Source organism: Protopterus annectens, chromosome 2.part0 (genome assembly GCF_019279795.1).
Source record: "Protopterus annectens isolate FY-2018-M chromosome 2.part0, PAN1.0, whole genome shotgun sequence".
In the NCBI taxonomy this organism is placed as follows: Eukaryota; Metazoa; Chordata; order Ceratodontiformes; family Protopteridae; genus Protopterus; species Protopterus annectens.
Genome location: NC_056728.1, coordinates 1,785,257,644 through 1,785,283,759, shown reverse-complemented (window position 1 = coordinate 1,785,283,759; position 26,116 = coordinate 1,785,257,644). Strand labels below are relative to the sequence as shown.

At 40.0% G+C, this 26,116-nt stretch overlaps 1 protein-coding gene across 6 annotated transcripts in view; it reads left to right on the top strand.

Annotated features, from left to right (window-relative positions):
- ARHGEF10L (Rho guanine nucleotide exchange factor 10 like) overlaps positions 1-26,116 on the top strand; it is a 3,087,848-nt gene that overhangs the window by 3,008,080 nt on the left and 53,652 nt on the right. For all 6 annotated transcript variants that reach the window (XM_044061816.1, XM_044061815.1, XM_044061819.1 and 3 more), the window contains one exon: positions 4,588-4,759. In XM_044061816.1, the coding sequence (XP_043917751.1) occupies positions 4,588-4,759 (172 nt within the window). The remainder of the gene's footprint in view (positions 1-4,587; positions 4,760-26,116) is intronic.

Sequence of the window (26,116 nt, the reverse complement as noted above, 5' to 3'; positions counted from 1 at the left end):
AGGGGATGTCACACCCCTCTCCAGTGTCAGTGGTGAGGATTCTGGCTGCTTGATTACTGTTCCAGAGAGGGGATGTCACACCCCTCTCCAGTGTCAGTGGTAAGGATTCTGGCTCCTTGATTACTGTTCCAGAGAGGGGATGTCACACTTACATCTCCCTATTTCAAGACTTAAATTTTCAGTTTTACACTGAGGTAGTTTTTTATACATGAATACAGAAATTTATTAACAAAATCTTTCTGTAGATTTTTTTTTTTAATTTTTGGACACTAGTTCAGTAAGAAAATACATTACTGTACTTTGATCAGTTTCAATAGAGAAAACTTTTTCAGAAGAGGGTTTTGGAAGTGGACAGCACAATACATTAGGGAAATTTGCATGGTGAGCAGTGGAGCAGAATAAGGACAATTCAGTGGCACAGCTAACACTTTCACACAACCAGGCAAAATTGTGCAGTCGTCATCATATGCTAATGATAGTATAATGATATGAAAAAGAGCAAAGTTATGATAATGAGCCCATTTGGGAATGCAAATGAAGTTAAACAGAATGCAAAATGGTTCAGAAATGTATAAAAATTGTGCAATCGACTACAGCAGCCTGCGAGTTTTTACACTGTGATTTCTCAGTGATCAGAGACACACTTCACTGCAGTACTAGCAGTAGCAGCATACTATGAAGAGTATATACTGGAGGTTGCTGTCACAGCCAGTGTATGTGTGACATTGCCCGTTGTCATTCTCCATGTCCCAGAAGGGTCTGACAGCACCTAACAAATTATCACCTCCACAACAGGGACATAATTGAATGATGTCAAATAGAACTCCGTTCGCTGTGAAAATTAAGGTATGTGTAGCTTAAGTATAACAGTAGAATCAGATCAGTGAATGGCAAGCCATGACATTTATTTTATTTTTTTATTTATGCATTTGTTAACAGGGTCAGCACACTTGGCATAAGTGCCCCTTTTTAGGGGTGACCCCGGATTACTGTATGGTTAAGTGACTTGCTCAGTTACATAGTAGGTAAATGGTGGTGGAAGTTATCAAACTGTATACTCTTGATTACAAAAAGTGACTTACTAACAGCTCAGAGCCTTAATACTCTGTGCCTAACTACCAGCTACAAGGGGAAATCATGGGATACAGACATACGGGTAAATAATGCATGACCAATGATTACAGACATGATGGGGTATGGCCAGCATACGAGTTGTTGACTGACACAGAGAGATGTTGCCAGGACCCAGTAGATGGAGGTCCTGGGTCTAGGTCGCTGGGGAAAAGCCCCCTAACACTTTGCACCCGGGGTGACTACCCACTTCACTTCATCCTTGCTATGCTACTACATATCCATATAAATACTAGTTTGTGAAAAGGCTTTTCTAACAGTAATTTATGTATAGTAACCCTAGTGTTCAGTGTTATGCTCACTTATAACATACTACTGCATTTGCACAGTGTGCAAGTTATGCATTATAGACCTACAGCTGTATCCAGGACATGACAGCCCACTGCATAAGAACTACCACTGCCTCCCTTCCACTTTGAGATAGTCTTGTTACACTGTTATCATATGCCTGTGTGACCCTGCTTGGGAGCAGGCAGTGGTAATAATATTTGATGTATGGTTGTATTGCCTTTATGGACTCTGATGGCCTGTTATAGTCATCTGTGAGCAATGCTGTCTCCACTTTTACTTTTACTTTTCATGGTGTAGCCATATGTCATAGGTACACCTACTTGGAACATCCACACATGGTACAACAAGACATATCCCTATACCCTTTACCACTCATTTGCACACATAAGCCATCACATCTCCTGTCAGGGAAGTCTCCGTCCCATACAGCTGCCAGTGGACTCCTGTATGTTGACCACCACAGCCATATCCCTGCATAGGTCCTCCCCTTCCACTGTATACCTTGCTAACTGCTGGGATATCCCAGGGTCCAGCATATCTGTGGGCCCTATCATTTACTTCTCCATCCCCAGAACTGTCTCATTCTGAATAATCTGGCTGTCACATGTGTGACAGTGCTGCCTGATGTACTCACACATATCTGTTTATAGATATGGCCTGCTCTCTTCTTTGGTATATTTTTGTCCTATAAAATTGGTATATAGCAGAAGTTAGATCAGTTCGGCCCTGATGAGCAACAGGTGCTCAGAAACTATGGTTAATACCTGTTTTAGAGAAAAGATGCCTTTCAACCTCTGTGGTCCCATGTGTGGGTCACAGTTGTCCACGATATCATCTCTGTGGGTGGGTGGAGTCACACAATACTGCTTTATCAGAAGGGTGTCAATGACATGAGGTGCTCCTTCAGAAGGCATGCAATATAGTGGTAAATTGAGCTTTAGCTGGAGGGAGTAGGCATCTGTCATTACAATCTCCACAGCCAATGAGTCATTCTTGGTATCCCTGCATGGCAGCAGTGATGGAATGGGTATCATGCCAGGAAGCATGGACACCAGTGCTTGGCATAGCCAGATGCTGAACATGTCAGATGGAAATCAGCCCAGTTTGTAGCCAAACTGCATGTGGTGTACAGTGACTGTGTCCAGACTAACATCGGGGAGCAGACAACGACCACTGCCTAAGAGCTTCATAGGTACATCTGGTGTTCAGACTCAAATGACCATCAGCACAAGTGTGTAATTATCAGTATGCATCTACCTATCATTTATGTAAACAGCACAAGGCATCATGGCTTGGAGGATGGGTATACTGTCTGTCTAATATTTCATGTGTTATATATTTATAGTGCAGATCACTGCTACAGTGGGAATTGCAGAGGTTGGGCCAGAAAAACAGGCTGAGATGCAGCTACAAGATGCTATCCATTGCATTAGTGCTGTCACTGGAGGATGTTGTGCTGGATGTTGCAATATGTCCTGCTTTTGAACATGTTGGGTTCTCAGTAATAGTTGCTGGCCTGCTTGCTTCCTAAGGATCCTATTATGCACTATATATAAAATGCTACGAACAACTGACAGGCTATGGCAGGGGCAGGGGTGCACTGGAATGCCCCTCAGGCTATGTTTAGGTAGTGAAACGCAGATTTCAGCAGGCTGAGCATACACTCTACTATACTCCTGGTTCAGCAATGGGTTGTGCTATACTAATGCTCAAACATTCCTTCTGGATTCAGTATAGATATCATCATCTAGGGGTCCATGGAATACAATGCATTACCTACAAAATGTTAGGGACATACAGGGGACATGGGGGTTAGACGTGTGTATACGGTCTGTAGATGTGTGTACAGCAGTGTGCCTGCACTTTGCTATGAAGTGGCTCTGTGAGATGTCACTGAGTATGAACCAGTGGTGTAGATAAGTTGTGTGCTATACATGTTTGCCAAATCTTGGACACTTTTAGGGTGCTGCAAACACATATGGATAATAAACATCTGTGTATTTCAAAGTAGTTGATGGAATGATAGCCCTTCATGTTGGTACAGCCCTGTCCATGGATACCAAGTGAGGCCTTTATTGCTGAATGGTTTCAAAGCTGTATCTTCTAGCATTTCAAGAAGACAGGCAATATCATAAAAATCCATGCATGGTGGTGGACACTCCCCTGTTGTGTTTGGGAAGCTGATGTGCTTTTCTATATGTGGCAACATTTTGTTGAGAAACATCTTACATATTCCACAGTCCAATGCCTGTGATAACATCCAATGTGTTCCCAATTTGTCTGTGGAATGTTACAGTAGCTAGGCTAGTAACAGCTACATATAGGCTGGTATCCTGTGTTGTATGTCCATGCATTTCTCCAGTTTTGGGGCCTTACAGGTCAACAAATGCATGTATGTTTCTATTCACGTGAAACAGATGTCAGCTGTAGCAATGTAAGTCTTTGGTGTTACTGCTTCTGATGTCCCCATGAGCTGCCACATTGCTGCCTGAGGTGAATTCTAACCATGTTAAGTAAATACTATTTGATCAATAGCTACAGTTGCTCCAAGCACATTTTGTCTTGCAAAATTACAACGTCTGGTGTGCATTTTGCTTTAATACTTACTCGCAAGCATATGTGATACTTTGTGCTTGACGACTATTTAAAATTGCCTGTGATTTGGGGCCTTTGGTCCTCATTATTTTTGGCTTTGTTAAGTCTTGAGCAAAGGAATTAAAAGGTATTCTGGTCATCTTGCTTCTGCTATATTTGACTGTAATCTTACCTTTTTGCTTTATTCTTTCAAGAGACATGCAAAGTGCATATTCACATTTAGAATGAATGGTCAGTTGAAATTGTTGCCCTTTCATCTGTCTGTATCCCAAGAGGTCTAAATTTAACCACTGGAAAAAGAAAACTTTTTTGTAATATTTAAAAATGCAGATTGCAATAACTGCAGGAATTGCTAACTCAGGACTGATAGTCATACTGATAGTATAACTGTAAATGACTTACTCCTGGTTTGACATTATCTGGTTTAAATTCATAATGCAATTCTAGCACAGCAGAAATTTTAAAGACATATAAACATTTAAAAACTGCTGCATAAGTATGTCTGATTTTTAAACTGCACCCTGCATGTGCATGATATCACTAACATATTTCCATTTCATTTATCTGCAGGGTTTTGAAGCCCACAGTGATAAAAAAGTGAGCGTGACCCACATGGTGAGAGCAGGTGGTGGAGTTTGGATGGCATTTACAGTGGATTCTTCAATCCGACTTTTTCATACAGAGACACTGGAACTTCTACAGGAGATCAACGTTTTCCCTCGTACCTGTATGATCACACCAGGCAAGCACAACACCTGCCCTCTTTTATCTATCTGCCTGTCTGTCTATCTATCTATCTCCATCTATCTGTCTAATTAGCCATCCATCAATTTAATTGTTTGGCTATCTGTCTGTCTATTTATCCAGCTATCCATCATTCTGTCTATTTATAATTTGCTGACTAGGTTATCTGATGAGCAAAGACCATTCTTATTGGAAGCCTGCATATAATCACACTGATTAATAGATATGCTTTCAATGTGTATACAATGTATAAGTGTGTAATTCTATGTGACCATGTGTGTATGTGTGTGGATAATCTATCTACCTATGTATTTATGTCTATCTATTTAAAAATGTGTGTGTGTGTGTATATATATATATATATATATATACATATATATATATATATATATATATATATATATATATATATATATATATGCATGTATCTGCATATTTTATATATATATATATATATATATATATATATATATATATATATATATATTTATGCATATACACACAAGGCACATTTATGGGGAACTGAGGACATAAAGGCTTACATAAAGTGGCAACATATAGTGTACCAGAACACTGTTCTCACTGAACATTCAACTGTTTGATACAAGCCAACTGGCTAAGTAGACTCCTTGCAGCAAGACAAATTTTTACAACCTATATAGTTTAAAATCTCCATATGTAAAAGCACTAGACTTGCTGATTTCATATCCAAAATTCAGTTTTTGTTGCTAGTGTACTTTAACACAGGCTGTGAGTTTGCTTACTGATATAACTTTCCTAAGATGTGAAGTCAATTGATTCTATGCAACAAAGAAAGATACTCTCCAAAGGTCCCACCACCATATTTTCTTTTTGGTTTAGCACTTATAGTTGAGAATCTCTGTCTGACCTTACATTTGTGACATGCGTTGGGCAGTGTGATTTATAAAAGTGGGTGTCTAAGCAGCAATTGTATCACTTTAATATTAATCATTTAAGTCAGTTTTTGTGTCTAGTTAGGCCAATATATGAAGAATAGGGCAGAGGTGGCAATTGATTGCACTATTGGCAAACTTGACTGACCTTTGATATACTCCTTAAAGCTTCCTTAACAGATGGGAAACTTGGTAAACAGCATTAGCCAAAACAGTACTTTAGTCCACTGTTGGTGTTGGAAACTTTGATTCAAGCTGCAGGTGTTAAATGGTCTTTAGCTCAGCATCGAATTGTCAGTTGCTAACTGGCTTTCTTTTCTGCGACCTCATTGTGCTGGACAAATATTTAGTTCATGTTCAAGTGTATGTTCAGGTAAGCTACAACTTGTGAGAGTACAAGAATAATGTTTTCTTTAACTTGTTTGTTACTGGGATCAGTGCAGTTTTTGGTAGTGAGCAACATATATTTGGATTTTCTGTTTTTTATTAACAGGTCAGATCTTTCTTGCAATCTTCTGAATGCATTAAGTTAGCCTATATGGGATTTGCTACATATGTAGATTCTTCTGCAAATGATGTCTTATAGGAGTTAGTACAATGCTTCCCTACATGATTTATTAACAAAAAGAGGTAAAATAGGAGAGAACTAAGGAATAAATGTTGCTGCACATTAGCATTTGCATCTTTAGCTGAGGATGTTCATCATATTGATAACTGCTGCAGTTGCCTTAGCCTATCTGGTGTATATATCCTGCCAAGAATATAACAGCTGGCCAGCTTCCAAAGCTTCAGAGCACCTTCCACATGTTCAAACTGTCAGGCAGCTTGAGCTGAGTTGACTAAAAGACAAGTTTCATTGCCAAGCCCTTCAGAGCTTTACTGCCGCCAAAGAGTGCACTCCTCTGAGGCTTTCTAGGATTGATGGTTGGCTTGTGCTGTTCCTTTATTAGGCAGATACATTTCCTTGTAGAAAAAAAAATCCATTTTCTAAATATTGTTTGGGTTTTATCATTTTCCTCTTCAGGAAAGTTATTTTAAAGCCAGGAGTTTTGTGTTTTAACGGACTGCCACAAGACTGTATTGTACGTTTCAACAGGAGTGTTTTTTTATCATTTCAGTTTAAAAGTTGTGTAATGTAACTGAAAACCATTTATTCTGTGGAGATATTGTGTTTATTTTACTCTTTCGGCATTGGCAAAGTGTTTAAAGTACCTTTACTGTGTTTTTCTATGAAAAAGTGACTTTTAAAGACTTGTAGTTTTAAGGGGATTTGCTGCTTGTCTTCCTTGGTAAAGACGCATTATTTTCAGCTTGAGTATGGATCAAACTACTGATCTCATGGTTGGGCCTTCTTCCCGCTACAAAAAGCAAAAGTTCAGCAAACAGACTTTGTCACCACAGCAGGCAAGCAATTTGCCTCAGCTGTAGGTGGGTGGCTCTGCTTTTACCCTGGATCCCTCTGGTCAACAAATTATAAATAGATAGAGAGAGATACAGTCAATGTAGGTGGTGACTATCTATGGATTGGGGGTTAGCCACATACTCTGCTCCGTTTGGAGTCCTCTCAGTGGGCAAGCAACAGCCAGTCTTGTCAGTCCTGGGAGAGAGAACAGGGAAGGCTTCCCTGGTGTGTCAGAAAACTGTGCCCATCCCTGCAGAAGCTGCTGCTGACGTTAATAACATGGGTGGCCCCATTTTTCCTGTCAAAAGAAACAGAAAAATTAACATGTGTCTCCTCCTCCTCAAATATCTTTGGACAAGAGTAGTTTACTGGGTCTGGCTAAGGGTTAGTTCAGGCTGTTGATCCTTCTTGTAAAGTCGTTTCTGAAAAAGAAAGAGGGGTACCTATTTTCCCTGAAAAAATTCAGGATTTTGAATCTGAGCAGGAAGATGGAGGGACAGAAACAGGGTTTTCTCCTCAGATTTCTGATTCAGACTCAAATGAGAGCTCAGTTTCTGATTCTATGTGTGGGGGGTTCTCTTTCTCTGAAACTATTGCTAGAGTGTGCCAATATTTTCAGTGGGAGAACACTGAGGTTTCTCAGTCCCTCAGAAAATACTATGAGTTGTTGCAGAAAGATGTTTCCGAACCTGCATCCATTGTGCCTTCTCAGTCTGCTTTAGAGGATGTGTATGTTACTGCCTGCATTTTTTTCTGATAGTCAGCCAGTTAGTATTCACCTAGGGACATTTCTCTATGAACCTATGGACCCAATGGCTGTAGCTTTAGTTGATACCACTGCTGCTAAACATTTAGTTAATTCCAGTCCTACTCTTTCTGAGAAGGATTGGAAAATTATTGATAAATATGGGGAAAAATGTGTAAATTTCAGAAAGTTTGATTATTAGACTTTTGATTTGTCAAGCTCATATGTTCGTTTGTTCTGACTGATTGTGAAGGTATGAGGAATGTTTTATCTGCAGCTTCTTCTTATAAGGAAAATATGCTTTAAATAATTTAGTTTCTTCTATTGCACAGGTCAGTACTTATTGTTTCCAGTGTGTGTGTGTGTGTGTGTGTGTGTGTGTGTGTGTGTGTGTGTGTGTGTGTGTGTGCGTGTGTGTGTGTGTGTGTGTGTGTGTGTGTGTGTGTGTGTGTGTGTGTGTGTGTGTGTGTGTGTGTGTGTGTGTGTTTGTGAGACTCTGTTGATATTGCTTCCAGGCTATGGCCACTGGTACTGTTTTGAGGAGTTTTGCATGGCAGAATTCTAAGAACTCCCCAGATGATGTAAAAATTAGACTTTAAATTCTCCCTTGGATAGAGATTTAGTTTTGGCCCCTCTGCTGCAGAGGTGATCAAAAAGTGTGAAGAAAGGGGTAAGCTGCTTTAGGGAATCTCTGTGATCTTACAGTCCTTCTTTTCCACATTTTCTAAGGGATTCTATAACCCCTCATCCAATTTTGGCAAAAAGCAGAATAAACAATCTCAGCAAAATACCGGTAAACAAACATTTATGAAAAAATGCCTGGGGGGTGGGCTCCAAAAGAAGCCTCAAATCTCCCAAAACCAGAAGGACTGAATCTCTATTTTCTTCTTGGCAACAGATAGTTTCATATAAATGAGCTCTGCACATCATTCTTCAAAGTTACAGATGGCAGTGGGAGGAAATTCCTCCTTTCCAGTGTGGCACTCTTCTTTTTCTAGATCAGACTCTTTTGTTTCCACAAGTTCTTTGTCGCATACTGTCCCAAGGAGTGATAGGACCAGTTTCTCCTTCCCATGTGGGGAAGGATTTTTATTTAAGGATGTTCTTATTGCCAAAGAAAGAAAATGCTTGGAGACCAATTTTGGATCTTTCTTTCCTAAACCTGTTTGTGATGGTGTCCATATTCAAAATGTTGTCATTTCATAACTTCTTTCAAGATTCCTGGTAACACTAGATGTAAAAAATGCTTATCTTCACATCCGTAATTATTCAGACTTCAGATGATTCATAAGTTTGTGTGTGTCTGTATAACATTGTCAGTTATCTGCCTTACACTTTGGAAAATCCACTGCACCAAGAGGGTTCACAAAGTTTCTAGCTGCAGTTATAGCTCATTGCAGGCAACAGGGTATCCACATTTTTACATATTTAGACAACTTGCTTATCTTTGCAGAGTCTTTTTCAAAGTATCTGGAATCTCTGTCTTTCTTGTGTGAGAGGTCTGTTACAGAAGCTAGGATTATAAGAGAACATTCAAAAGTCTTTCTTGACTCCTTAGCCCAGGACTGTGTTCATAAGATGTCAACTAGACACTTTAGTTCAAAGAGTATTTCTTCCAGAGGAAAATAGATCTATTTATAATATTTTCCACACAAACTTTGGTGACTATGAGGGAATACCTCAGGATTTTTGGTCTCATGGCTTCTATGGTTTTCATATTACCTCTGGCAAGACTCCACATGAGAAAGATTCAGTCTGAAGTCTCTTTGGTCCTAGCACCAACACCTGTTATCTTTTCAAATCCCAGTGCTAGAGTTTGTCAGAGGAGAAACCATTTGTGGTGACAACAGATATCCTTAAACCCGGTCCTCCCTTCTCCCTCCCTGTTCCAAAACAGTCACCACAGACACCTCGGGGAGCAGTTTCAGGGAAGATAAAAGTGCAGGGTCTGTAGGACACAAAGGGCAAATGCAAGCACATAACTATAAAAGATATGTTTGCACTGATCAAGGCACTTGAATCTCTGAATCATCTTTGGCCCCATGGACCTCTTGAACTTGTTACAGACAGTATCAGAGTCATGTGGTACATCAACAAGAAGAAGGGACCAGATAGTACCTCCTTTACAGACTATCCATGTTATTTTGGGTACAGCTTCACATCACAATTTCACTCTACAGGCATCCTACATTCTTTTAGAGCAGTGTGGTGCACAAGCTAAACAGGACCTATGCAGACCCTTACTAATAGAAACTAAATCAGGGGATCTTCCAAGATTTGATCCATCTGCTGAGAATTTCTCAAGTACACCTGTTTGTCTCCTCTCTAAACAGTCAACTGGCAAGATTCTGTTCAGGACTCACTGCAAGCAGGCTATTTCTTTTCTTGAACAGGAATGTTTCTGTATGAATTTCTACCCTTTCTGTCAATATCCTAGATACTTTGGAATTTTCATAAGGAATACCCCAAGATCATTGTGGTGATTTCCTTCTGGCTCAGACAGCCCTGTTTCTCCCTTTTTTCAGAAATGGCAAGGTGCAATTAACACAAATTTCCTCACTGGTTGGATATACTCATACAAGAACAGGGGCATTTGATACACCATGACATAAATCAACTTTAATTGACTGCCTGCGTGATATGGTCTTAATTCCCTTTAAGCACCTGCTTGCTGAGGAAGTGCAATAGGTACTAATGGAGGCAAAAAAGCCTGCTACTAGAACATCATATTAGCAAATGGAAAATGTTTTATTGTTGGTGCCAACAACATAACTAGCACCCATTCAGGGCTAGTTGTTTTCTGGTTTTACAGTATTTGTGTGAGTTACTATCCTATGGCATTTCTTATTCCTCTTTCAAGTTTCATTTATAGTTCATTTCAGCATGTCTGTCCATGGATCATCTTCTTTCAGTGCAGTCTCATGTCAAATATTTTTCAAAGGGGTTTTATACAAGAGACCTCCAAGTAGATTTTTTGCCCCTCCTTGGGATCTTAATTTTGTGTTAGAGAAGCTACACTTGCTCCATTTGAATCAGCTAAGCTTCTTAAAATGGAAAACAGTTTTTCAAATTGCTCTGACTGCTGCAAGAAGAGTATCTGAGTTGCAAGCCCTTGTGGCATGTTAACCCTATTGCATTTTCCACAGGGACAGGGTTTCTTTGAGAAATCATCCTTCTTTTATGCTTGAAGTGGTATCTGAGTTTTTTAAGCCACACCATCCATCTCCCCATTTTTTCTCCTGAACCTAAAATTTAGGGAAAACGGATACTCCATTCCATGGGTGTCCACAGATAACTTGGGCAGTATCTCGACAGAACTAAATCTTTCAGATCTTCAGATTTATTGTTCATTTCTTGTTAAGATAAGAAGAAGGAACAGGCTGTGTCAAAACAGACTATTCCAAATGGCTGTGTAAGCCTATTACCTTTCGTTTTGCTCATCATAACAACACTATTTCAGGCAGGGTCAAGGCCCACTCTACCATGGCCTTAGCTTCATCTATGAATTTTTGGTAAGGGTTGGATTCTAGAAGTATTCTAGAAGCTGCTACTTGGTCCTTTGTACATATTTTCATAAATCACTATAAGCTTGATTCCTTCTCTAGGTCCAGGTCAGGCTTTGCTAGGACATTTCTTCAGGGGATCCTGGACTGTTCTTCCACCTACCAAATGTAGTTAGCCATGATAATCCACCCATACAGCTAAGGCTACAGCAGCAGTGATCAACATGATGAACATAGTACATATGTGTAAGTAAACTTACAATAACTGTAGATGTTCAAATGATCACTGCTGCAGTAGCCACTCCCTCTGTCCATCCCCCTTGTTTTTTGGTGTATTTTGTATGCCAGGGTGTGGACATTTATTTTTTGCTGTTCCTAGCATTGTCCTTTCAGGGCTCAGTCTCTGTTGGCAGGAAAGCTCTGAAGGGCTTAGCATGCAAACTTACCTTTTATTCAGCTCATGTCAAACAGCCTGACAGTTTGTGGGTATGGAAGGTGCCTTGAAGCTTTGGAAGTTGGCCAGCTGTTATGTACTTGACAGGATTGTGATGCCCCCATGCTGAGCCAGTAATCAAAGAGCCTGAATCCTCATCACTGACACTGGAGAGGGATGTGCACTTGGGATACAAATGGATACACTAAGTATTTCCAGACGCAGACCTCTCTGCATCAAGCACAATTTCCCTTAAGAGCACACAGGGAACACGCTCAATCCAGGGTCTGGATCTCTTTATCTGTCTCCATCAAGTTCCCCCAATAAGACTCCCCACTGGTACAGCTATAGGGTTAGGTCCTCAGCTGAGTGTCCAAACCAAGACCTCCAGCACCCTCTCTGTGAACCCAGTGTTTTGTGCCCCTGCTCCAAGTACCTGACATACACACACTCTGTGAGATTTGGTTCTTCACACACACACACACACACACACACACACACACACACACACACACACACACACACACACACACACACACACACACACACACGCCTGGGAAAGGCTGTACACAGATTTACCTGCTGCTGTGCCCCTTTCTGCCCAGAGTAGAAGGTAGTTGTCACTGTCACTAGACAATTAGTACTAATACAAATTGTAGTAGTTCATCAAGACAGCTTGGCCTTCTGGAGTGACCCACATGGTGTCACCAAATAAATATAAGCACTCTCAAAGGTTAAATACTTTCTACAAGGACCAGCCACAATAAAAGTTTTAAATATATTTAATAATAAATAATAGAAGAGCATGAAAATGCTGAATATATATTTACAGTAAACCACAGCGTTCAAATCACAGGGAATATTGAAAATAACATTGATGGACACTTTCACACAAATAAAGAAAAGCAATCTCTGAACTAAGTTTCACTATATTCCTGACTGAGTCTAGGAGAATTACTATTCTCTAATAGCTTACTTGATTGAGCAGGGCACAATGAGATACATGAAAAGTCTTTCTAGTCAGGTTCCCCAAAACAGAATACTTCATCTTCAGAGATTACTCCATGTAAAATATAATATCCAAGATGGCTTGCAGAATGACCTCATCTGGACCCCTGACTCAAGGTTCTCACAGTAACCCCCTTTGAATCTGAGACAGGAATTTAGCATACAGTACACATTTGAATGTTTATGGAAGTGCCTGGGGCTTCCCTTCTTTTTACTGAGCTAATGAGCAAAGGCTTCTTTCAGAACCATGGTCTCCAGTACTATTCAACACTGTGGGGTGCCATTTTAATTGTTTAACAGCTCTTTATATTTCCCTTATTTTTTTTTAAAGAAGTCTAGCTGGTAAACATTTGCTGTCCCAGGGTCCTCTATTAAAATATATACATTTAATACAGTTACAATAATACATGTACATTTCTTTTCATTCCAGCAAGGTGCACTGTTGATACATTTTAATGTAAGCAAACCTCACAAATACATATTAAGCACAAGCATCTGTATAAATCAGTTTGATATAGAAATGACATATAATTATTTTCAAAATTCCAGCCAGTTGTGTTGGCACAAGTCATACATCCACTGCCTTACTTCTGGCATGGCTGGCAGTACCTCCTATCACCACAAATATATCCCATATATCTGAGGCTACTGCAGCAGTGATCATTCGAATATCTACTGTTATGGTAAGTTTACTTACATAACTGTACTTTCCCATTGTATAGCCTGCTTCCTCTTTGGACAGTGGTGTCAAATTATTAGTTGTTAACAAGTCTATAAACCAGAAACTTACAACTGTGTATATGAAAATTTTTTCAAATGTCCAAGTGAAGCCTCTTTTAGCCTGCTCACTGTTTGCTGCCATGTAGATGACTTCACATCCTGCCAACAAGTTTCTGTTCCAATGTCTTGTCTAAACCAATTTTGAATATCATCAAGTAAGCCATTTTTAAGATGACTGGTGTTTTCTTTTTGAGTACTTTTTCTAGAGAAGACAATAATGCTGGATGCCTGCTGATCATAGGTTCATAGGTTCATAGGTAGGTACTAGGCTATCTGCCTGAGGGCAAATGTGAGCTTAGCCAGAATGTGTTGGCTTTCGCCACCCCCTTAGATCAGTTCCCTGTGCCTTTGCCCAGCAGAGCCATTAGGTCCCTGTGCCTCTGTCCAGCAGAGCCACTGCAGTGATCCCCAGGGTAAATTTTCTTGTTCCCACCACTCGTCAAGGTTTCTCTTGAAGAATGTTAGTGAGGGGCTCTGCCTAATGTAGATTGGGATCCTGTTCCAACGCATGGGGAGTCCCTGGGACAGGAATCTGTCCCTCCAGCAAGTCCTATTTATCATTATGGTGAGGTTTAAATCCCTAGAGCATGTGGCTCTCGGGGATTTTTTTTTTTTAGGTGGAGCATGTCCATCAATTCTGGTTTGGACATGGCCTTGTATGTCAGGCAGAGATAACCTCTGAGTAGGCGGTATGCAACCAAGTACAGCTGGAGTTTCTTCAGTCGGGCTGCAAAGGGCATCTATTTGAGGCTAGTAATCCTCTTGGTGAGATACTTCTGTGGTCTTTCCAGCTGTTGCAGGTGTCTTGTAAGGTACATCCCAAATGGGGCGTTGTACTCTATGATGGGTCTGATGAGTGATGAGTAGAGGGGCACAATAACCTCTTTTGTTCTAGATGCAAACCCTTTTGTAATTAGGTGGACCACATAGAAGGATATTCTAACCACCTTGGCAATATGATTATTAAAGGAGAGATTACTATCTACTTGGGTCCCCAGATCCGTTATTTCATTTTCTGTATTTAGGGGACTACCACATATGTGGTAGTTCACGGGTACTTTGTTTTTTTCCAAAGGGGATGACTATGCACTTTTTGGCATTTAGCTTGAGGCCATGATTTTGACACCAGGTATCCGTCTCAGTGAGACCCTTCTGGAGGATGTCTGTATCAGCCGGAGAGTCAATTATGGCTCCAGTTTTCTGTTGTCTGTGAACTTGGTCAGCCATAGTCCTCCTGTGCTTGTCTGTACCTCTGAAAAGTATATACTGAACAGGAGGGGTCCCAGGACTGAACCCTGGGGGACGCCACTTGTAACTGGTTTAGAGTTGGACCTAGATCCTGCAACTCTCACCATGTGGGTTCTATCCATGAGCCAGTTGGCAACCCATCTTGTGATGTAAGGGTTTATGTTCAGGCTGGTGAGCTTGTCTATAATACCAGAATGGGGAATGGTGACAAAAACCTTTGCGAGGTCTAGGTAGGCTGTGTGGACCTCCTTTCCCTCATCTAAAGCCTTGGTAACTGTCTCAAAGAAGTCCACCAGGTTTAGGAGGCATGATCTGCCCTTAACAAAGCCAAACTGGGTAGGGTCCAATGTTTGGAGGTTCCCAATGTCTCTGTTAATGCGTTCCATGATGATGCGCTCCATAGCCTTGCAGACCAGGCTAGTCAGGCTTATAGGGCGATAGTTCCCGGGGTCCATTGTGGCTCCACCTTTGTGGAGTGGGATAACTGTTGCTGTGTGCCACTCTATGGGTACGTAGCCTGTAGAGAGGCTGAGTTTGAACAGTGTGTTTAGGTGAGGAGTTAATTCATTTTGGAGTTTGTGTAAGACACAGCCTGGGACTCCATCCGGTCCCATTGAAGCTGTGTTTTTGGCTTTTGAAAGGGCTGTTTTCACCTGTGTGTCAGTGATTGCTGGGGCTCTACATTCTTCTGGTATGGTTATGGGCCCTTTAGGGGGTGAGAGGGGGGGTTAAATTTGCACTAAACCTGTCTGCCGGAATGTTGGCAATATCAGTCGGTTCAGTGTATTTTGTGCCATTCTGCACTAACTCAGAGCAGATCTGAGAGTTTCCACTTAGGTTCTTGACATAGCTAAAGAATGCTTTGTGGTTATCTTTGAAGTCCTTGGCAATTTTTCTTTCGAAGCTAGCCTTGGATGATTTTATGAGGGATCATAGTTTCTTGCTGATACTGATCAGGGATGTCTTTCCTTCTTGGGATTTTACTCTTTTCTGTACTAGTTTCCTCCTTCTATTGTATAGCTTGTTTATGCCAGGAGTCCACCAGACTGTTTTCCTTTTCTTGGAGGAGTGAGTCTTGGTTTTGCTTGGGATAGCACTATCCATGCATTCTTGCAGGTGCTCATAGAGTGCCTTTGTAAGGGGTTCAGCAGCTTGAACAGCGCTGTCCTTTAGCATGGGGGCTGTGAACCTTTCCACCTCGGTCTTAAGTAATGTGAAGTTTGCTTTTGAAAAGTTTTTCACGGTGGTTTCCTTGATTGGGGGTGGGGGCAGAATGTGGATATCCAGAGTGATTAGTCTATGGTCTGATCTAACCAGCGAGGGGGTTGACCTCCGGTGTAGAACACCGGTCGCCCATGTTGGTGTTGACCAGGTGCAATATGTTGTCACCTCCGGTGGGGGTCTTGACCAGTTGATCCAAGGTGTTCAAGTTTATAAATTCTAGGAACCGTTGAGCATGGGAGTTAGTACTTGAATAGTTCTCCCAGTTAATGTTTGGGTAATTGAAATCACCCAATATTAAGGCCAATCCCCCAATATTATCACCCATTAAGATTTTGTCAAAGTAGGGGTTGGCTGTCACTATCTTGTTTGATTAAGTCACCATTTCATTGAGACCTGTCATTTTTACCAGTAAGATTGGGTAATAAATTGATTAAATTAATTTTTCCTTGCCTCAGGCTGTCCCTCATGCTTAAATTCCAATATCAGTTCAAACGAGGTAAGTATGACAGCTATGGGAAAGGAGTGTAGATTAGGGCCTTGATCAGGAAGGGCGTTTAGGCTTAGGGAGTGGGAATGGAGTTGTAGGATGATTGAGAGGGAGAGAAGTTTTTGGGATAGGGAGCAAGTGAGTAGTTTTAGGGTTAGAGAGTGTAGAGTTAGGGAGCAGGAGAAGAGTTTTATGGTTAGGGAGCAGGAGTGGAATTTGGGGTTACAGAGTGGAACAGAAGTTTTAGGTTTAGGGAGCCAGAGAAGAATTTAGGTTTAGGAAGTGATCAGGGAATTTAGGTTTAAGGATGTAAGTTGGAGTTTTAGGTTTTAATTAGCAATCAGAAACTTTAGTGTTAGGGAGGAGAAGTGGAGTTTTAGGGCTTAGGGGCTGAGAACTCAGATTGGGAACTGGGCTGGATTTTTGTTTTAGAGTCAGGGCTTTGGTAGTGCTGGGTAGTTTCATAGAGTCAGGTGCTGAGAGGAGGGCTAAATAGTAAGATCGGGCTACAGGGAGTTGGAGAACACGTCTTTTTATGCAAATGGCAGCAAATAAGAGTGTCATAAGCTACTAGCATTTGAGTATCTGTGGTAAACCATATTTAAAAACCAAGCAAAGTAGTATTGAAGAACCAAAGGACTTCCAGTGATGAACATTTTAAATGTAGTTATTATTATTTCTATGATGTCTTGTTTGTTTCAAGAACAAAATGATTGTGTAGTCAGCAGTAACAGTATTCTTCATACGTAACCTTTGTGTCTTCTCACATGATCATACATGGCTGAGAAGTCATCTCAGTCATGTCTGACACACAGATTTTGTTTGTAGCTGTGAATTTCCCTTTTCATGGTTTGATATTTTGTATAACTACATCATAGACATTCCACAATAACCACTAATTTTATAAGCAGCATAACTATGAAGGAACTGTAACTTGAATCTCTGGTATCTCTTGTCACCATTAGTGAGAACTTTAGTTTGGCTTAATTCTGTGCATTTATGTTTAGTTCACAATGTATACTTCTTTACTTTTGTCTATGAGAATCAAACCAAGATCTAAGAAATACAGCTCATTTGCAAAACATTTCCTCGATATTCATAGGTTCATGGGTTCATAGGTACTTACTATGACCCATGAGGAGCTGTACAATCCAAGCCTTATATAGGCAATATGTTTCCATCCCTAGTAAGTAGGATTACCCCAGGGGCAGGCAGACATTTGTATGTTATCCCAATCCGTAAGGGATAAGGATGCCAAACCAGGATGAACTTTTGGTTTCCCATCCATTTATACAGATTCTGCTTGAATAGACATCCCTATACCGCCAATATTTTCTATTCAAGTAGTAAAATTACTCGGATCTCTTGAATGGGTGTTTTGGCCAGTGTTGCACTTGTAGACTTGCAGTAGATCTGACAGACTGGGGTCAGTTGAGATGCTTTAACCAGGTCAGAGGTTAACCTTTAGTAGCATGTAAGATAACAAGAAGAGGAACAGGGTTTTGAGATAATTAGTGCAGCTTTTGTGATTTAGGCTGTTGATTTTCTTTTGATGAGAAAACATTCTGGTTGCTCAGGTTGTGCAAGGTGTTTTGACAGGTACATATTAAAGGGGGCATTAAATTCAGTGATTGGTTTGATGAATGCAGGAAACAATACAGGGGAATGATCATTTTCCTAGGCATGGATGCCATACCCTTATTAATAAGCTGGGCAATGAAGAAGGACTTCCTTACAACACTGGATACATGGTGAGCAAATGATAATTCACTGTCCACATGGGTTCCCATGTGCCTCACTACTTTGTCACTTTTAAGTGGTGTGCTATCAATGTGATAGTTGCAAGGAACATCATGCTTGCCAAAGGATACAATTATACATTGCTTGGCATTTAGTTTTATGCCATTGTATTGGCACAAGCTATTTGTTTGGGAAAGGCCTTCAGTCATAAATCCTTAACTTCAGCTTGGACCTCTGGCAAATAAATGCCAAAGAGGAGTGGCCAAATGATTGAACTCTGAGATACACCACTAGTGACAGGTCTTTTGGAGGAAGCAGATCCACCCATCCTAATTTCCTGGGTTCTACTAGTAATACAGTTTTCTATCCAGTGAGATACATAGGGATTTGCATTTTTCTGGCTGAGTTTATTAATTATGCCTGATTGTGGTATGGTGTTGAATGCCTTTGTCACCTCCAGATATCTGATATGAACAGATTTACCTCCATTCATTGATTCAGTAACTATGATGAGATAAAGAATGCAGTAAGTGCCCTTGACAAAACTGAACTGGCTTAGTTTGAGAGTTTATAAGTTGCCTTTGTCCTTACTTATTAGTTTCATAATAACCATTGCCATAGGTTTACAGCTGAGGCTAGTAAGGCTCATAGGTCTACAGATGCGTTGGTCAGTTGGTGCCCCATCTTTGTGCAGGGAGATGACTGTTGCAGTTCTGTTCTTATCTGGCCCTGTTTAGAGGCTGATGTTGAAAAGCCTCTGTAGGGGAACTTGACAGGTACTGTTTCAGGCATACTGGTATGTTATAGATAAATGACCAAGGGAGCCAGGATCCACCACTTCAGCTTATTCCAATCTCTAGTGCCTTGGCAATAACCTTCCAAGGAGAATACAAACTAGAACTGTAACACACATTTATATAATATTTATATAATATAATTTATATAATTTATATAATATAATTAATTAATCAATTAAACAATTAAACAATTTAAAACACATCATAAACTTAAATAAGAACTCTCCATTTGCATTCTGCATTAATGCCACCAGGGGCTACTGTGCCATATTTTAATATAAAAAAGTTTCCTTGTATACAATTTTTCTTCTTTGAATCAATACTGTATTTATTAATGGGAATATGTTCTAAAATTGTACCTAACAATCCCTGTTTTAAAATGCATTGCAAGTGGACTCTCTAATTTTTAATTTTTGATATCCCTAACATGCTCCTGAATCCTAGTCTTAAAGGCCATCTTACTTTCACCTATTTAGAACATCCCACATGGACATTTAAGTGCATACACAATGTTTTCTCTATTACATGAAAACATAGCATTAGGTTGAAAAGATAACACATTAATATACCTAAATGTTTTACTAACATATTGACATGTTATACATCTATCACAAGGATGAGTCCCCACAAGGCTAGGATTATTATTTAAACATGTTAGGCCTAAAGGATCTAGGGTAAACCAGCATGTCCTTTATAGTTTTACCTCTTCTATATGAAAAATTCAAGTTCTTATCAAAAATATCCACAAGATCTCTGTATTTAAATAAAAAAGTCCAGTAAAACTGAATCATTTGTTTAACTTCTTCTGTTTATAAATCATAAGTCATAACCACATAAATCTTTCTTAAACTATTTGATTTATTACTGGGTTATGTAACAATACTAACAAATTAAGTAATGCACTACATAAAACATCACAATTATTCATTAAGAGAGGTTATGATGTTAATAAAGTACTACTTTCTTTAGATAAAGTTAAAAAGAACATTATTTGTGAGTCAAATAAGGGGTATAACAGAGATGTTTTCTGTAGTGCATTACTTAATTCGTTAGTATTGTTACATAACCACTTTACTCTAACAAGCTCACCATAAGGCAAAGAATTTAAAAAATGTGTGGGATTGCAACTATGTGCATCCAAAAAATGTAAGCCATCCTCAAATTTACAATATACCTTAGGAGTAATCTTACCATTTCTACCTCTTTCTAGACAAATGTCCAAAAAATCTACTTTACTGCCCAATTGAAAACCATCAAATTTCAATAAAATTCTATTCTCTTGGAGGCCATTCATTAAACCTCTGACTTCTTGTTGGCCCCTCCTACAAATGAAAACTAAATCATCAATATCGCTGGTATGTTTTGTGATCCCACAGAAGCAGTGCTCCTTGTCTTGGATAGTCCTTTGAGGACTTGTTTCCAGGAGACTTGTGGGGAGGAGGTGGATGCCAGTATGTGATCTTGGGCTGTGGATGAGGAATGTGTGTTGGGGGTGAAATTAGAGCAGAATTTATCCGCTAGTAGATCAGCTATGTCCTCAGGATTAGAGTGATGTTATTTACTATTACCTCATACAGTTCTGAGCATTATTTCTGAAGTTTTAATATAAAGAAAGCTTTTTGATTATCTTTTGCCTGGGTGACTATTTTTATCTCGTTGATCAGGGAGTGGACTTCCCCATTTCATTTGAAGGTTTTTTTGCATTTGGAGAGCTCCATTTATTTTTACATACAGTGCAATTTTTCCTTTTATCATAGAGCCTGTTTTATTTAGGATCTACCACAGGGGGTTATTTTTAAATATGGCACTTTATTTCAGAGGGAGGCAGATACTTCTATGCAGTTGTTGGTCATGCATCTGGTGTCAGTAATATGATAACTATGATTTATTTATGGTCTGTTTTGACTAGAGAGGATGTTATCACTGGTAGAGAGCTGTGCAATACTGGTGAGAACCAAGTCCAAGATTTTGTCTTTCCTAGATGGGGTGCAGAATAGCTGGTCCAGTCAGCTTGCATACATGAAGAACAGAAATCTCTGGGTATACAAGTTTTAGATGTATATATTTCCAGGTTGATGGAGGGGTAGTTGAATTCCCATAGGAGAATATTGTTTGGCTGGATGCATAAGGCATCCATATTTGGCAGGTAGGACAATGGGCCAGAGTACATAGAATGGGCCCTATAGTTATCCAAGAGGTAATATGGAAGAATTCCAGTTTGTTATTCTGCTTAATGAGTCTGGAAGTGAAATTTCATTTTACAAATGTAGAAACCCTGCCGTCTTTAGTGAATTTATCTACTATAGTGGGCCCAAATGTGTGGTAGGTGAAACCTGGCACTGATGGGGTGCTGTCAATAATCTTGAACCAAGTTTCTGTCACAATGCATATATCAACAAACTCTAGGATAAGGACTACCTGTAGGGAGAGTAGTTTTTGTTTAAAGTTGTTAGTGTTAAGCATTAGCATCTTCATGTTATCCAGATTTTGTTTTGTTATGTTGGACGCTTTTCAGGATTGACATGGCCTAAAAATCCGACTAGGGGTGGATAATGTTTTTGCCATTATATGAAAGCCTTGAGGGGACAGGTGCATGCCATCCCTGGTAAAGCAGTGTGGACTCTCTACTATGTCCTCCTAGGCAAATATATATTGTACCCCTTTTGAATGATAGCAGAAGCTAAGCCAATTGTTGAAGTCAGTCACTTTTTGCTCGTATTGTGGCATCATTCTAGGTAAGGGCAAAATGGCACTTGGGATTATGTTCATCGCTGCCTCGTACACATATTCTGAGAGCTCACTCACGTCTCTCTTCATGTAGTCTGTGTACTGTGACTGTCACATGTGCACTTGTGATACAAGGACATGAGTGCATGCATTATTTGGTGAATCCTGGTCCCCTTGGGCAACCGACTTTGACCTTTTTGTTTACCCTGGGAAGTACCTCAGTGTGTGTCACAACAGAATCTTGTATGAAAGGGATGTTTGGTTGTGTGGAGGCTTGCCTTATGAGCTGTTGTATTGAGACACTGTGAGTTATGGATGTATGTTTCATGGTGGCCTCAGCTGAGTGTTGGTGAAGTTGCTGAGGGTGCTTTTGGCTATAGGTGCATCTGGGAAACCTTTAAGATTTAGGTAAATTATGTTTAAGAGCCTCAGATTATGTGGATTTTTATATCTGCTCAGTAATGTGTGTTTGTGGTAGGTATCGTGGGATGTTGTATGTTTCTGACCTCCTGTTTTATGTTTGTAATGGCTGTATGTGAGAGCCTTGCCTCCACTGACATTGTATAACTATATATGTCACAAACTGTATCAGATTGTTTAAGCATTATATGGTCATCAGTAAACATGAGACAATTGTTACATTGTCTCAGGATGTCCATTTCCACTAACCTGGCTACAGAGACAGTTGGAAAGTGCAAGTCCATGGTTACAAATGTTTATTTGCTGCTCTACAGGGAGAATAGTACCTATGAAGTTTACAGCTGTTTTACTGAGGTACCAAGTGGATAAATACAACACTCTAAGCTCAAACACAAGAAGAAAAGCTCCTGTTCCCACATACCAGGGGTTTGGCACACAACTGCAGAGTACTACGTACTCAAGAATTTAGGAGGTTAGTTTTGTAGGGAAAATTAAGGTTCTAAGTACCTGCATCTATGTAAGGCACAGTTAACCACCACTACACAATGAGCAGTATCTCACAAACATTGAAGTTTCACAGGATGCAGTAAACCTTAATTAATAATTAATCTGGGGTGCAGGAGGGTGTCCCGATAGCATAGGGTATGGAGAGCTTCCCCAAGTCAAACAGTGTAATGGCTGAAATATCAATGAGCCAACATGTATGAACACTAAATCAAAGATAATTGGCTTTAATAATTTGCTAAGTAGTCAGTGTCATCCTATGAGGATGCATTATTGTCAGCCAGGCCTGAGATGGTAGGTCAGATTTTTTGTTTCACCAGGGATGGCTTATACCTGTCATACCAGTACTTTCACATAGGATCATGGGATGTTACTAAGGTAATGGCCCCAGTGCCTTTTTAAGCATAGTCATTCAAGCTCTAGTTTTTTCAGTTGTCAGTGCTCAAAATCTGGTATGGATTTGGTACAGGTCTGTGGCTTAGGGCATTTACAAGCTGCCCCTGTATGTAAGGGGCACACATGCAAGGCAGGCATACCTCTCAACCTATTAGCATGACAAATCTTGACAAAGCGCAACACAAAAAGGTGGAGACAAAGGCCCAAAACAGGGACACAGCTTAAGTGTTGCTCTTATAAACTTAGAAAGTTGCTAGAATAACAGGGGTTGTGTTAGCATGAATTTTCTGATGCATATGATGTGTAAAACTCAAATACATGTCTTTATTTACTGACTTTAATCCTTAGATCATTACAGTGATTCGTCAAAAAAAAAATTATGAGAACCACACCAAAAATATAAGGCAAAAATCCAGACGTTCTGTGAAAATCTGTACAGTTGAGAGGTATGAAGGCAGGGTTGAATTTATGATTTTTCATCCATGAGTCCAAATTGCACTTGAATAGGCTTAGGGGAGAGCTCTTCTTCCAATGAATAGGGGATCTTTTTCAGAGAAGAAGTAATCTCTGAGACATATACCTGTCCCTCCAACACGTTTTGCTTGTCAGTCACAAACGAGGTTTAGATCCTTAGATCAAGTAATTCTAGTGCTGTTTCTTTTGTGAATGTGTGCTAATCCATCAGGACTGGATCTGAGAATGCCTTGTATGTCAGGCATAGATCATCGCTCAGGAGACAGAGTACAGGCATAGGGCTTTAAGGTGGTCTGCATAGGACATGTTATTTACAACCTGTATACTTTTAATAGGGTCTATATTAGAACACCGAACTTTCAAAATTTCGAGTGTTCTAATATCGAACCCTATTAATCGAAAATTTAAAACATTGAACATACAGAACAGCAAATTTTTTCCTAGGGAAAAAAAATTGCTGTTCCAAAACACATACACACAACATAAGCACACCAAACAAACAGCAATCCACACACATACATCTAAACTCTTACACCTAACCCTACACTAAACTATACATACACCGCTAACTAGCCACTTACCTTAACCGAAACCCTAACCCTAAGGTCCGTCAATATCACACAGTCACCTCATTCGCACCCTAACCCTAACTCACCTACCCTGCCCTAACCCTCACGTCCACACAATCACACACTTACCTGACCTGCGCCCTAACCCTAACTCACCTACCCCACCCTAACCCTCACGTCCACACAATCGCACACTTACCTGAACCCAAACCGTAACTTTCCACCACAGAGCTGAAAATACCGAAGCAACAGAAATTGACAACCAAATTCTTTCCCTAGGAAAACATTTGGTTTTCTGTTTCAACGATATTTTCAGCGGCTTGATATTAGAACACTCGAAATTTTGAATGTTCGGTGTTCTATTATAGACCCTTTTAATATGCTGTTGTAAATGCCTGGTCAGATATATGCAGAAAGGTCCATTGTATTTAATTACTGGACTAATGAGGGCAGAGTATAGTGGGGCTATGATCTCCTTAGATCTATATGCTAGCCCCTTAATAAGTCATGTCACATCAAAGGATTTTCTTATCACCATGGTCACAATGGCAATCAAAGTTCAGGTTATTATCAGCTTGAGTTCCTAAGTCCATTACCACTGGGTCTTCTCTTAGGGGAGTGTTACAAATGTTGTCATTTGCAGGAGTGGTTGTCTTTGCAAAGGATATAATTATGCATTTTTTTCATTGACCTTTAGGCCATGACTCTGGTACTAATTATTTGTCTGTGTCAGACCTTCCAGGTGGATATCTTCATCTTTGGGGACATACCCCCATAGTGCCCTTTTTAAGCACAATCCCACTACTGGACATTCCTACGTGCACAAGTCAAACTCATATTTGGACACCATGATAGTACTACTCAGTACTAGGACTGTAGATTGAAATGCCAAAACGTGAGGTCCTTCTGCAATGCGAACATGTTTCTATTTGTGGAGATACTGAGTCATGATTTCAAGGCAGCGGCAGCACGTCCTCTATACCAAGGTTTAGCAGTTATAATACCTTCAGACCAGTGGGTAATTGCACTGGACTATCTGTATTTGCCAGAAATGCCATCAACTCCCATCAAATTACCTATGACCATAAAGTGAAGCTCCTGGGAACCAACTCTTCCTTAAAAAGGCCAGATATGACTTCATCACTAGCAACATATCCTTATCAACGTCCGCCTTAAATCATGAATATTGCCAAAAGACTATTCAAAGTTTCAGTATTAAACCAAATACCATTTTGCTTGGAGACTCCAATTACCCATGTGTTGACAAGTACACTTGCACCTTTAGAAATAGATATGCTCATCGTTTCCTTGACATTGTTCATGCCAGTGCAGTGGAGCAAATTGAAAACTACCCACTAAAGGTCCTAACACCCAATATCCTCGACATGATAACCAACCTAGCTCCTGCCTGAACACAACTCTGTCTCTCCTCATCCTAGGTTAAATCTGACCACAAATCAGTCATCCCGTTTGTCAGACACCCCCACATACCAAATGAGACAGCATTTAAGGATTTCTCTGTGGCAAACTTACATCAGCTTATCCAAAACATTTGCAAAATTCCCAACAATCAGTTGCAGATAGAATTAGTTGAAAGGGGTGCTGCATTCACATCTAACTTTTACTAGCACCTAAATGGCTGCACTGGAAAGTCAGTACCAATTCATCCTAAATATAATGGCAAATTCAGGAGTAAATTCTCTGGAACCTTCATATTGATAAACAGTGTAACAAAAGAAGAAAAATGATGAACAGTTGTATGCAACATATTTCTCCAGTCAGAAGTCCATAATAAAACATGCTAGCAGGGAATTGAAAAGCAATGTTAGAAAATGTAAAGCAGAGTATGAGAGTAAGGTTGCTACAGGCACCAAAAAAAAAAAAACTGCAAAATTGTCTTCAATTATTTCAGTAAATTAAAGAATAATGTCCAACAGTACAGTAAGGTCATCTTTATTATTATGACACACTCTGATCTCAGGCA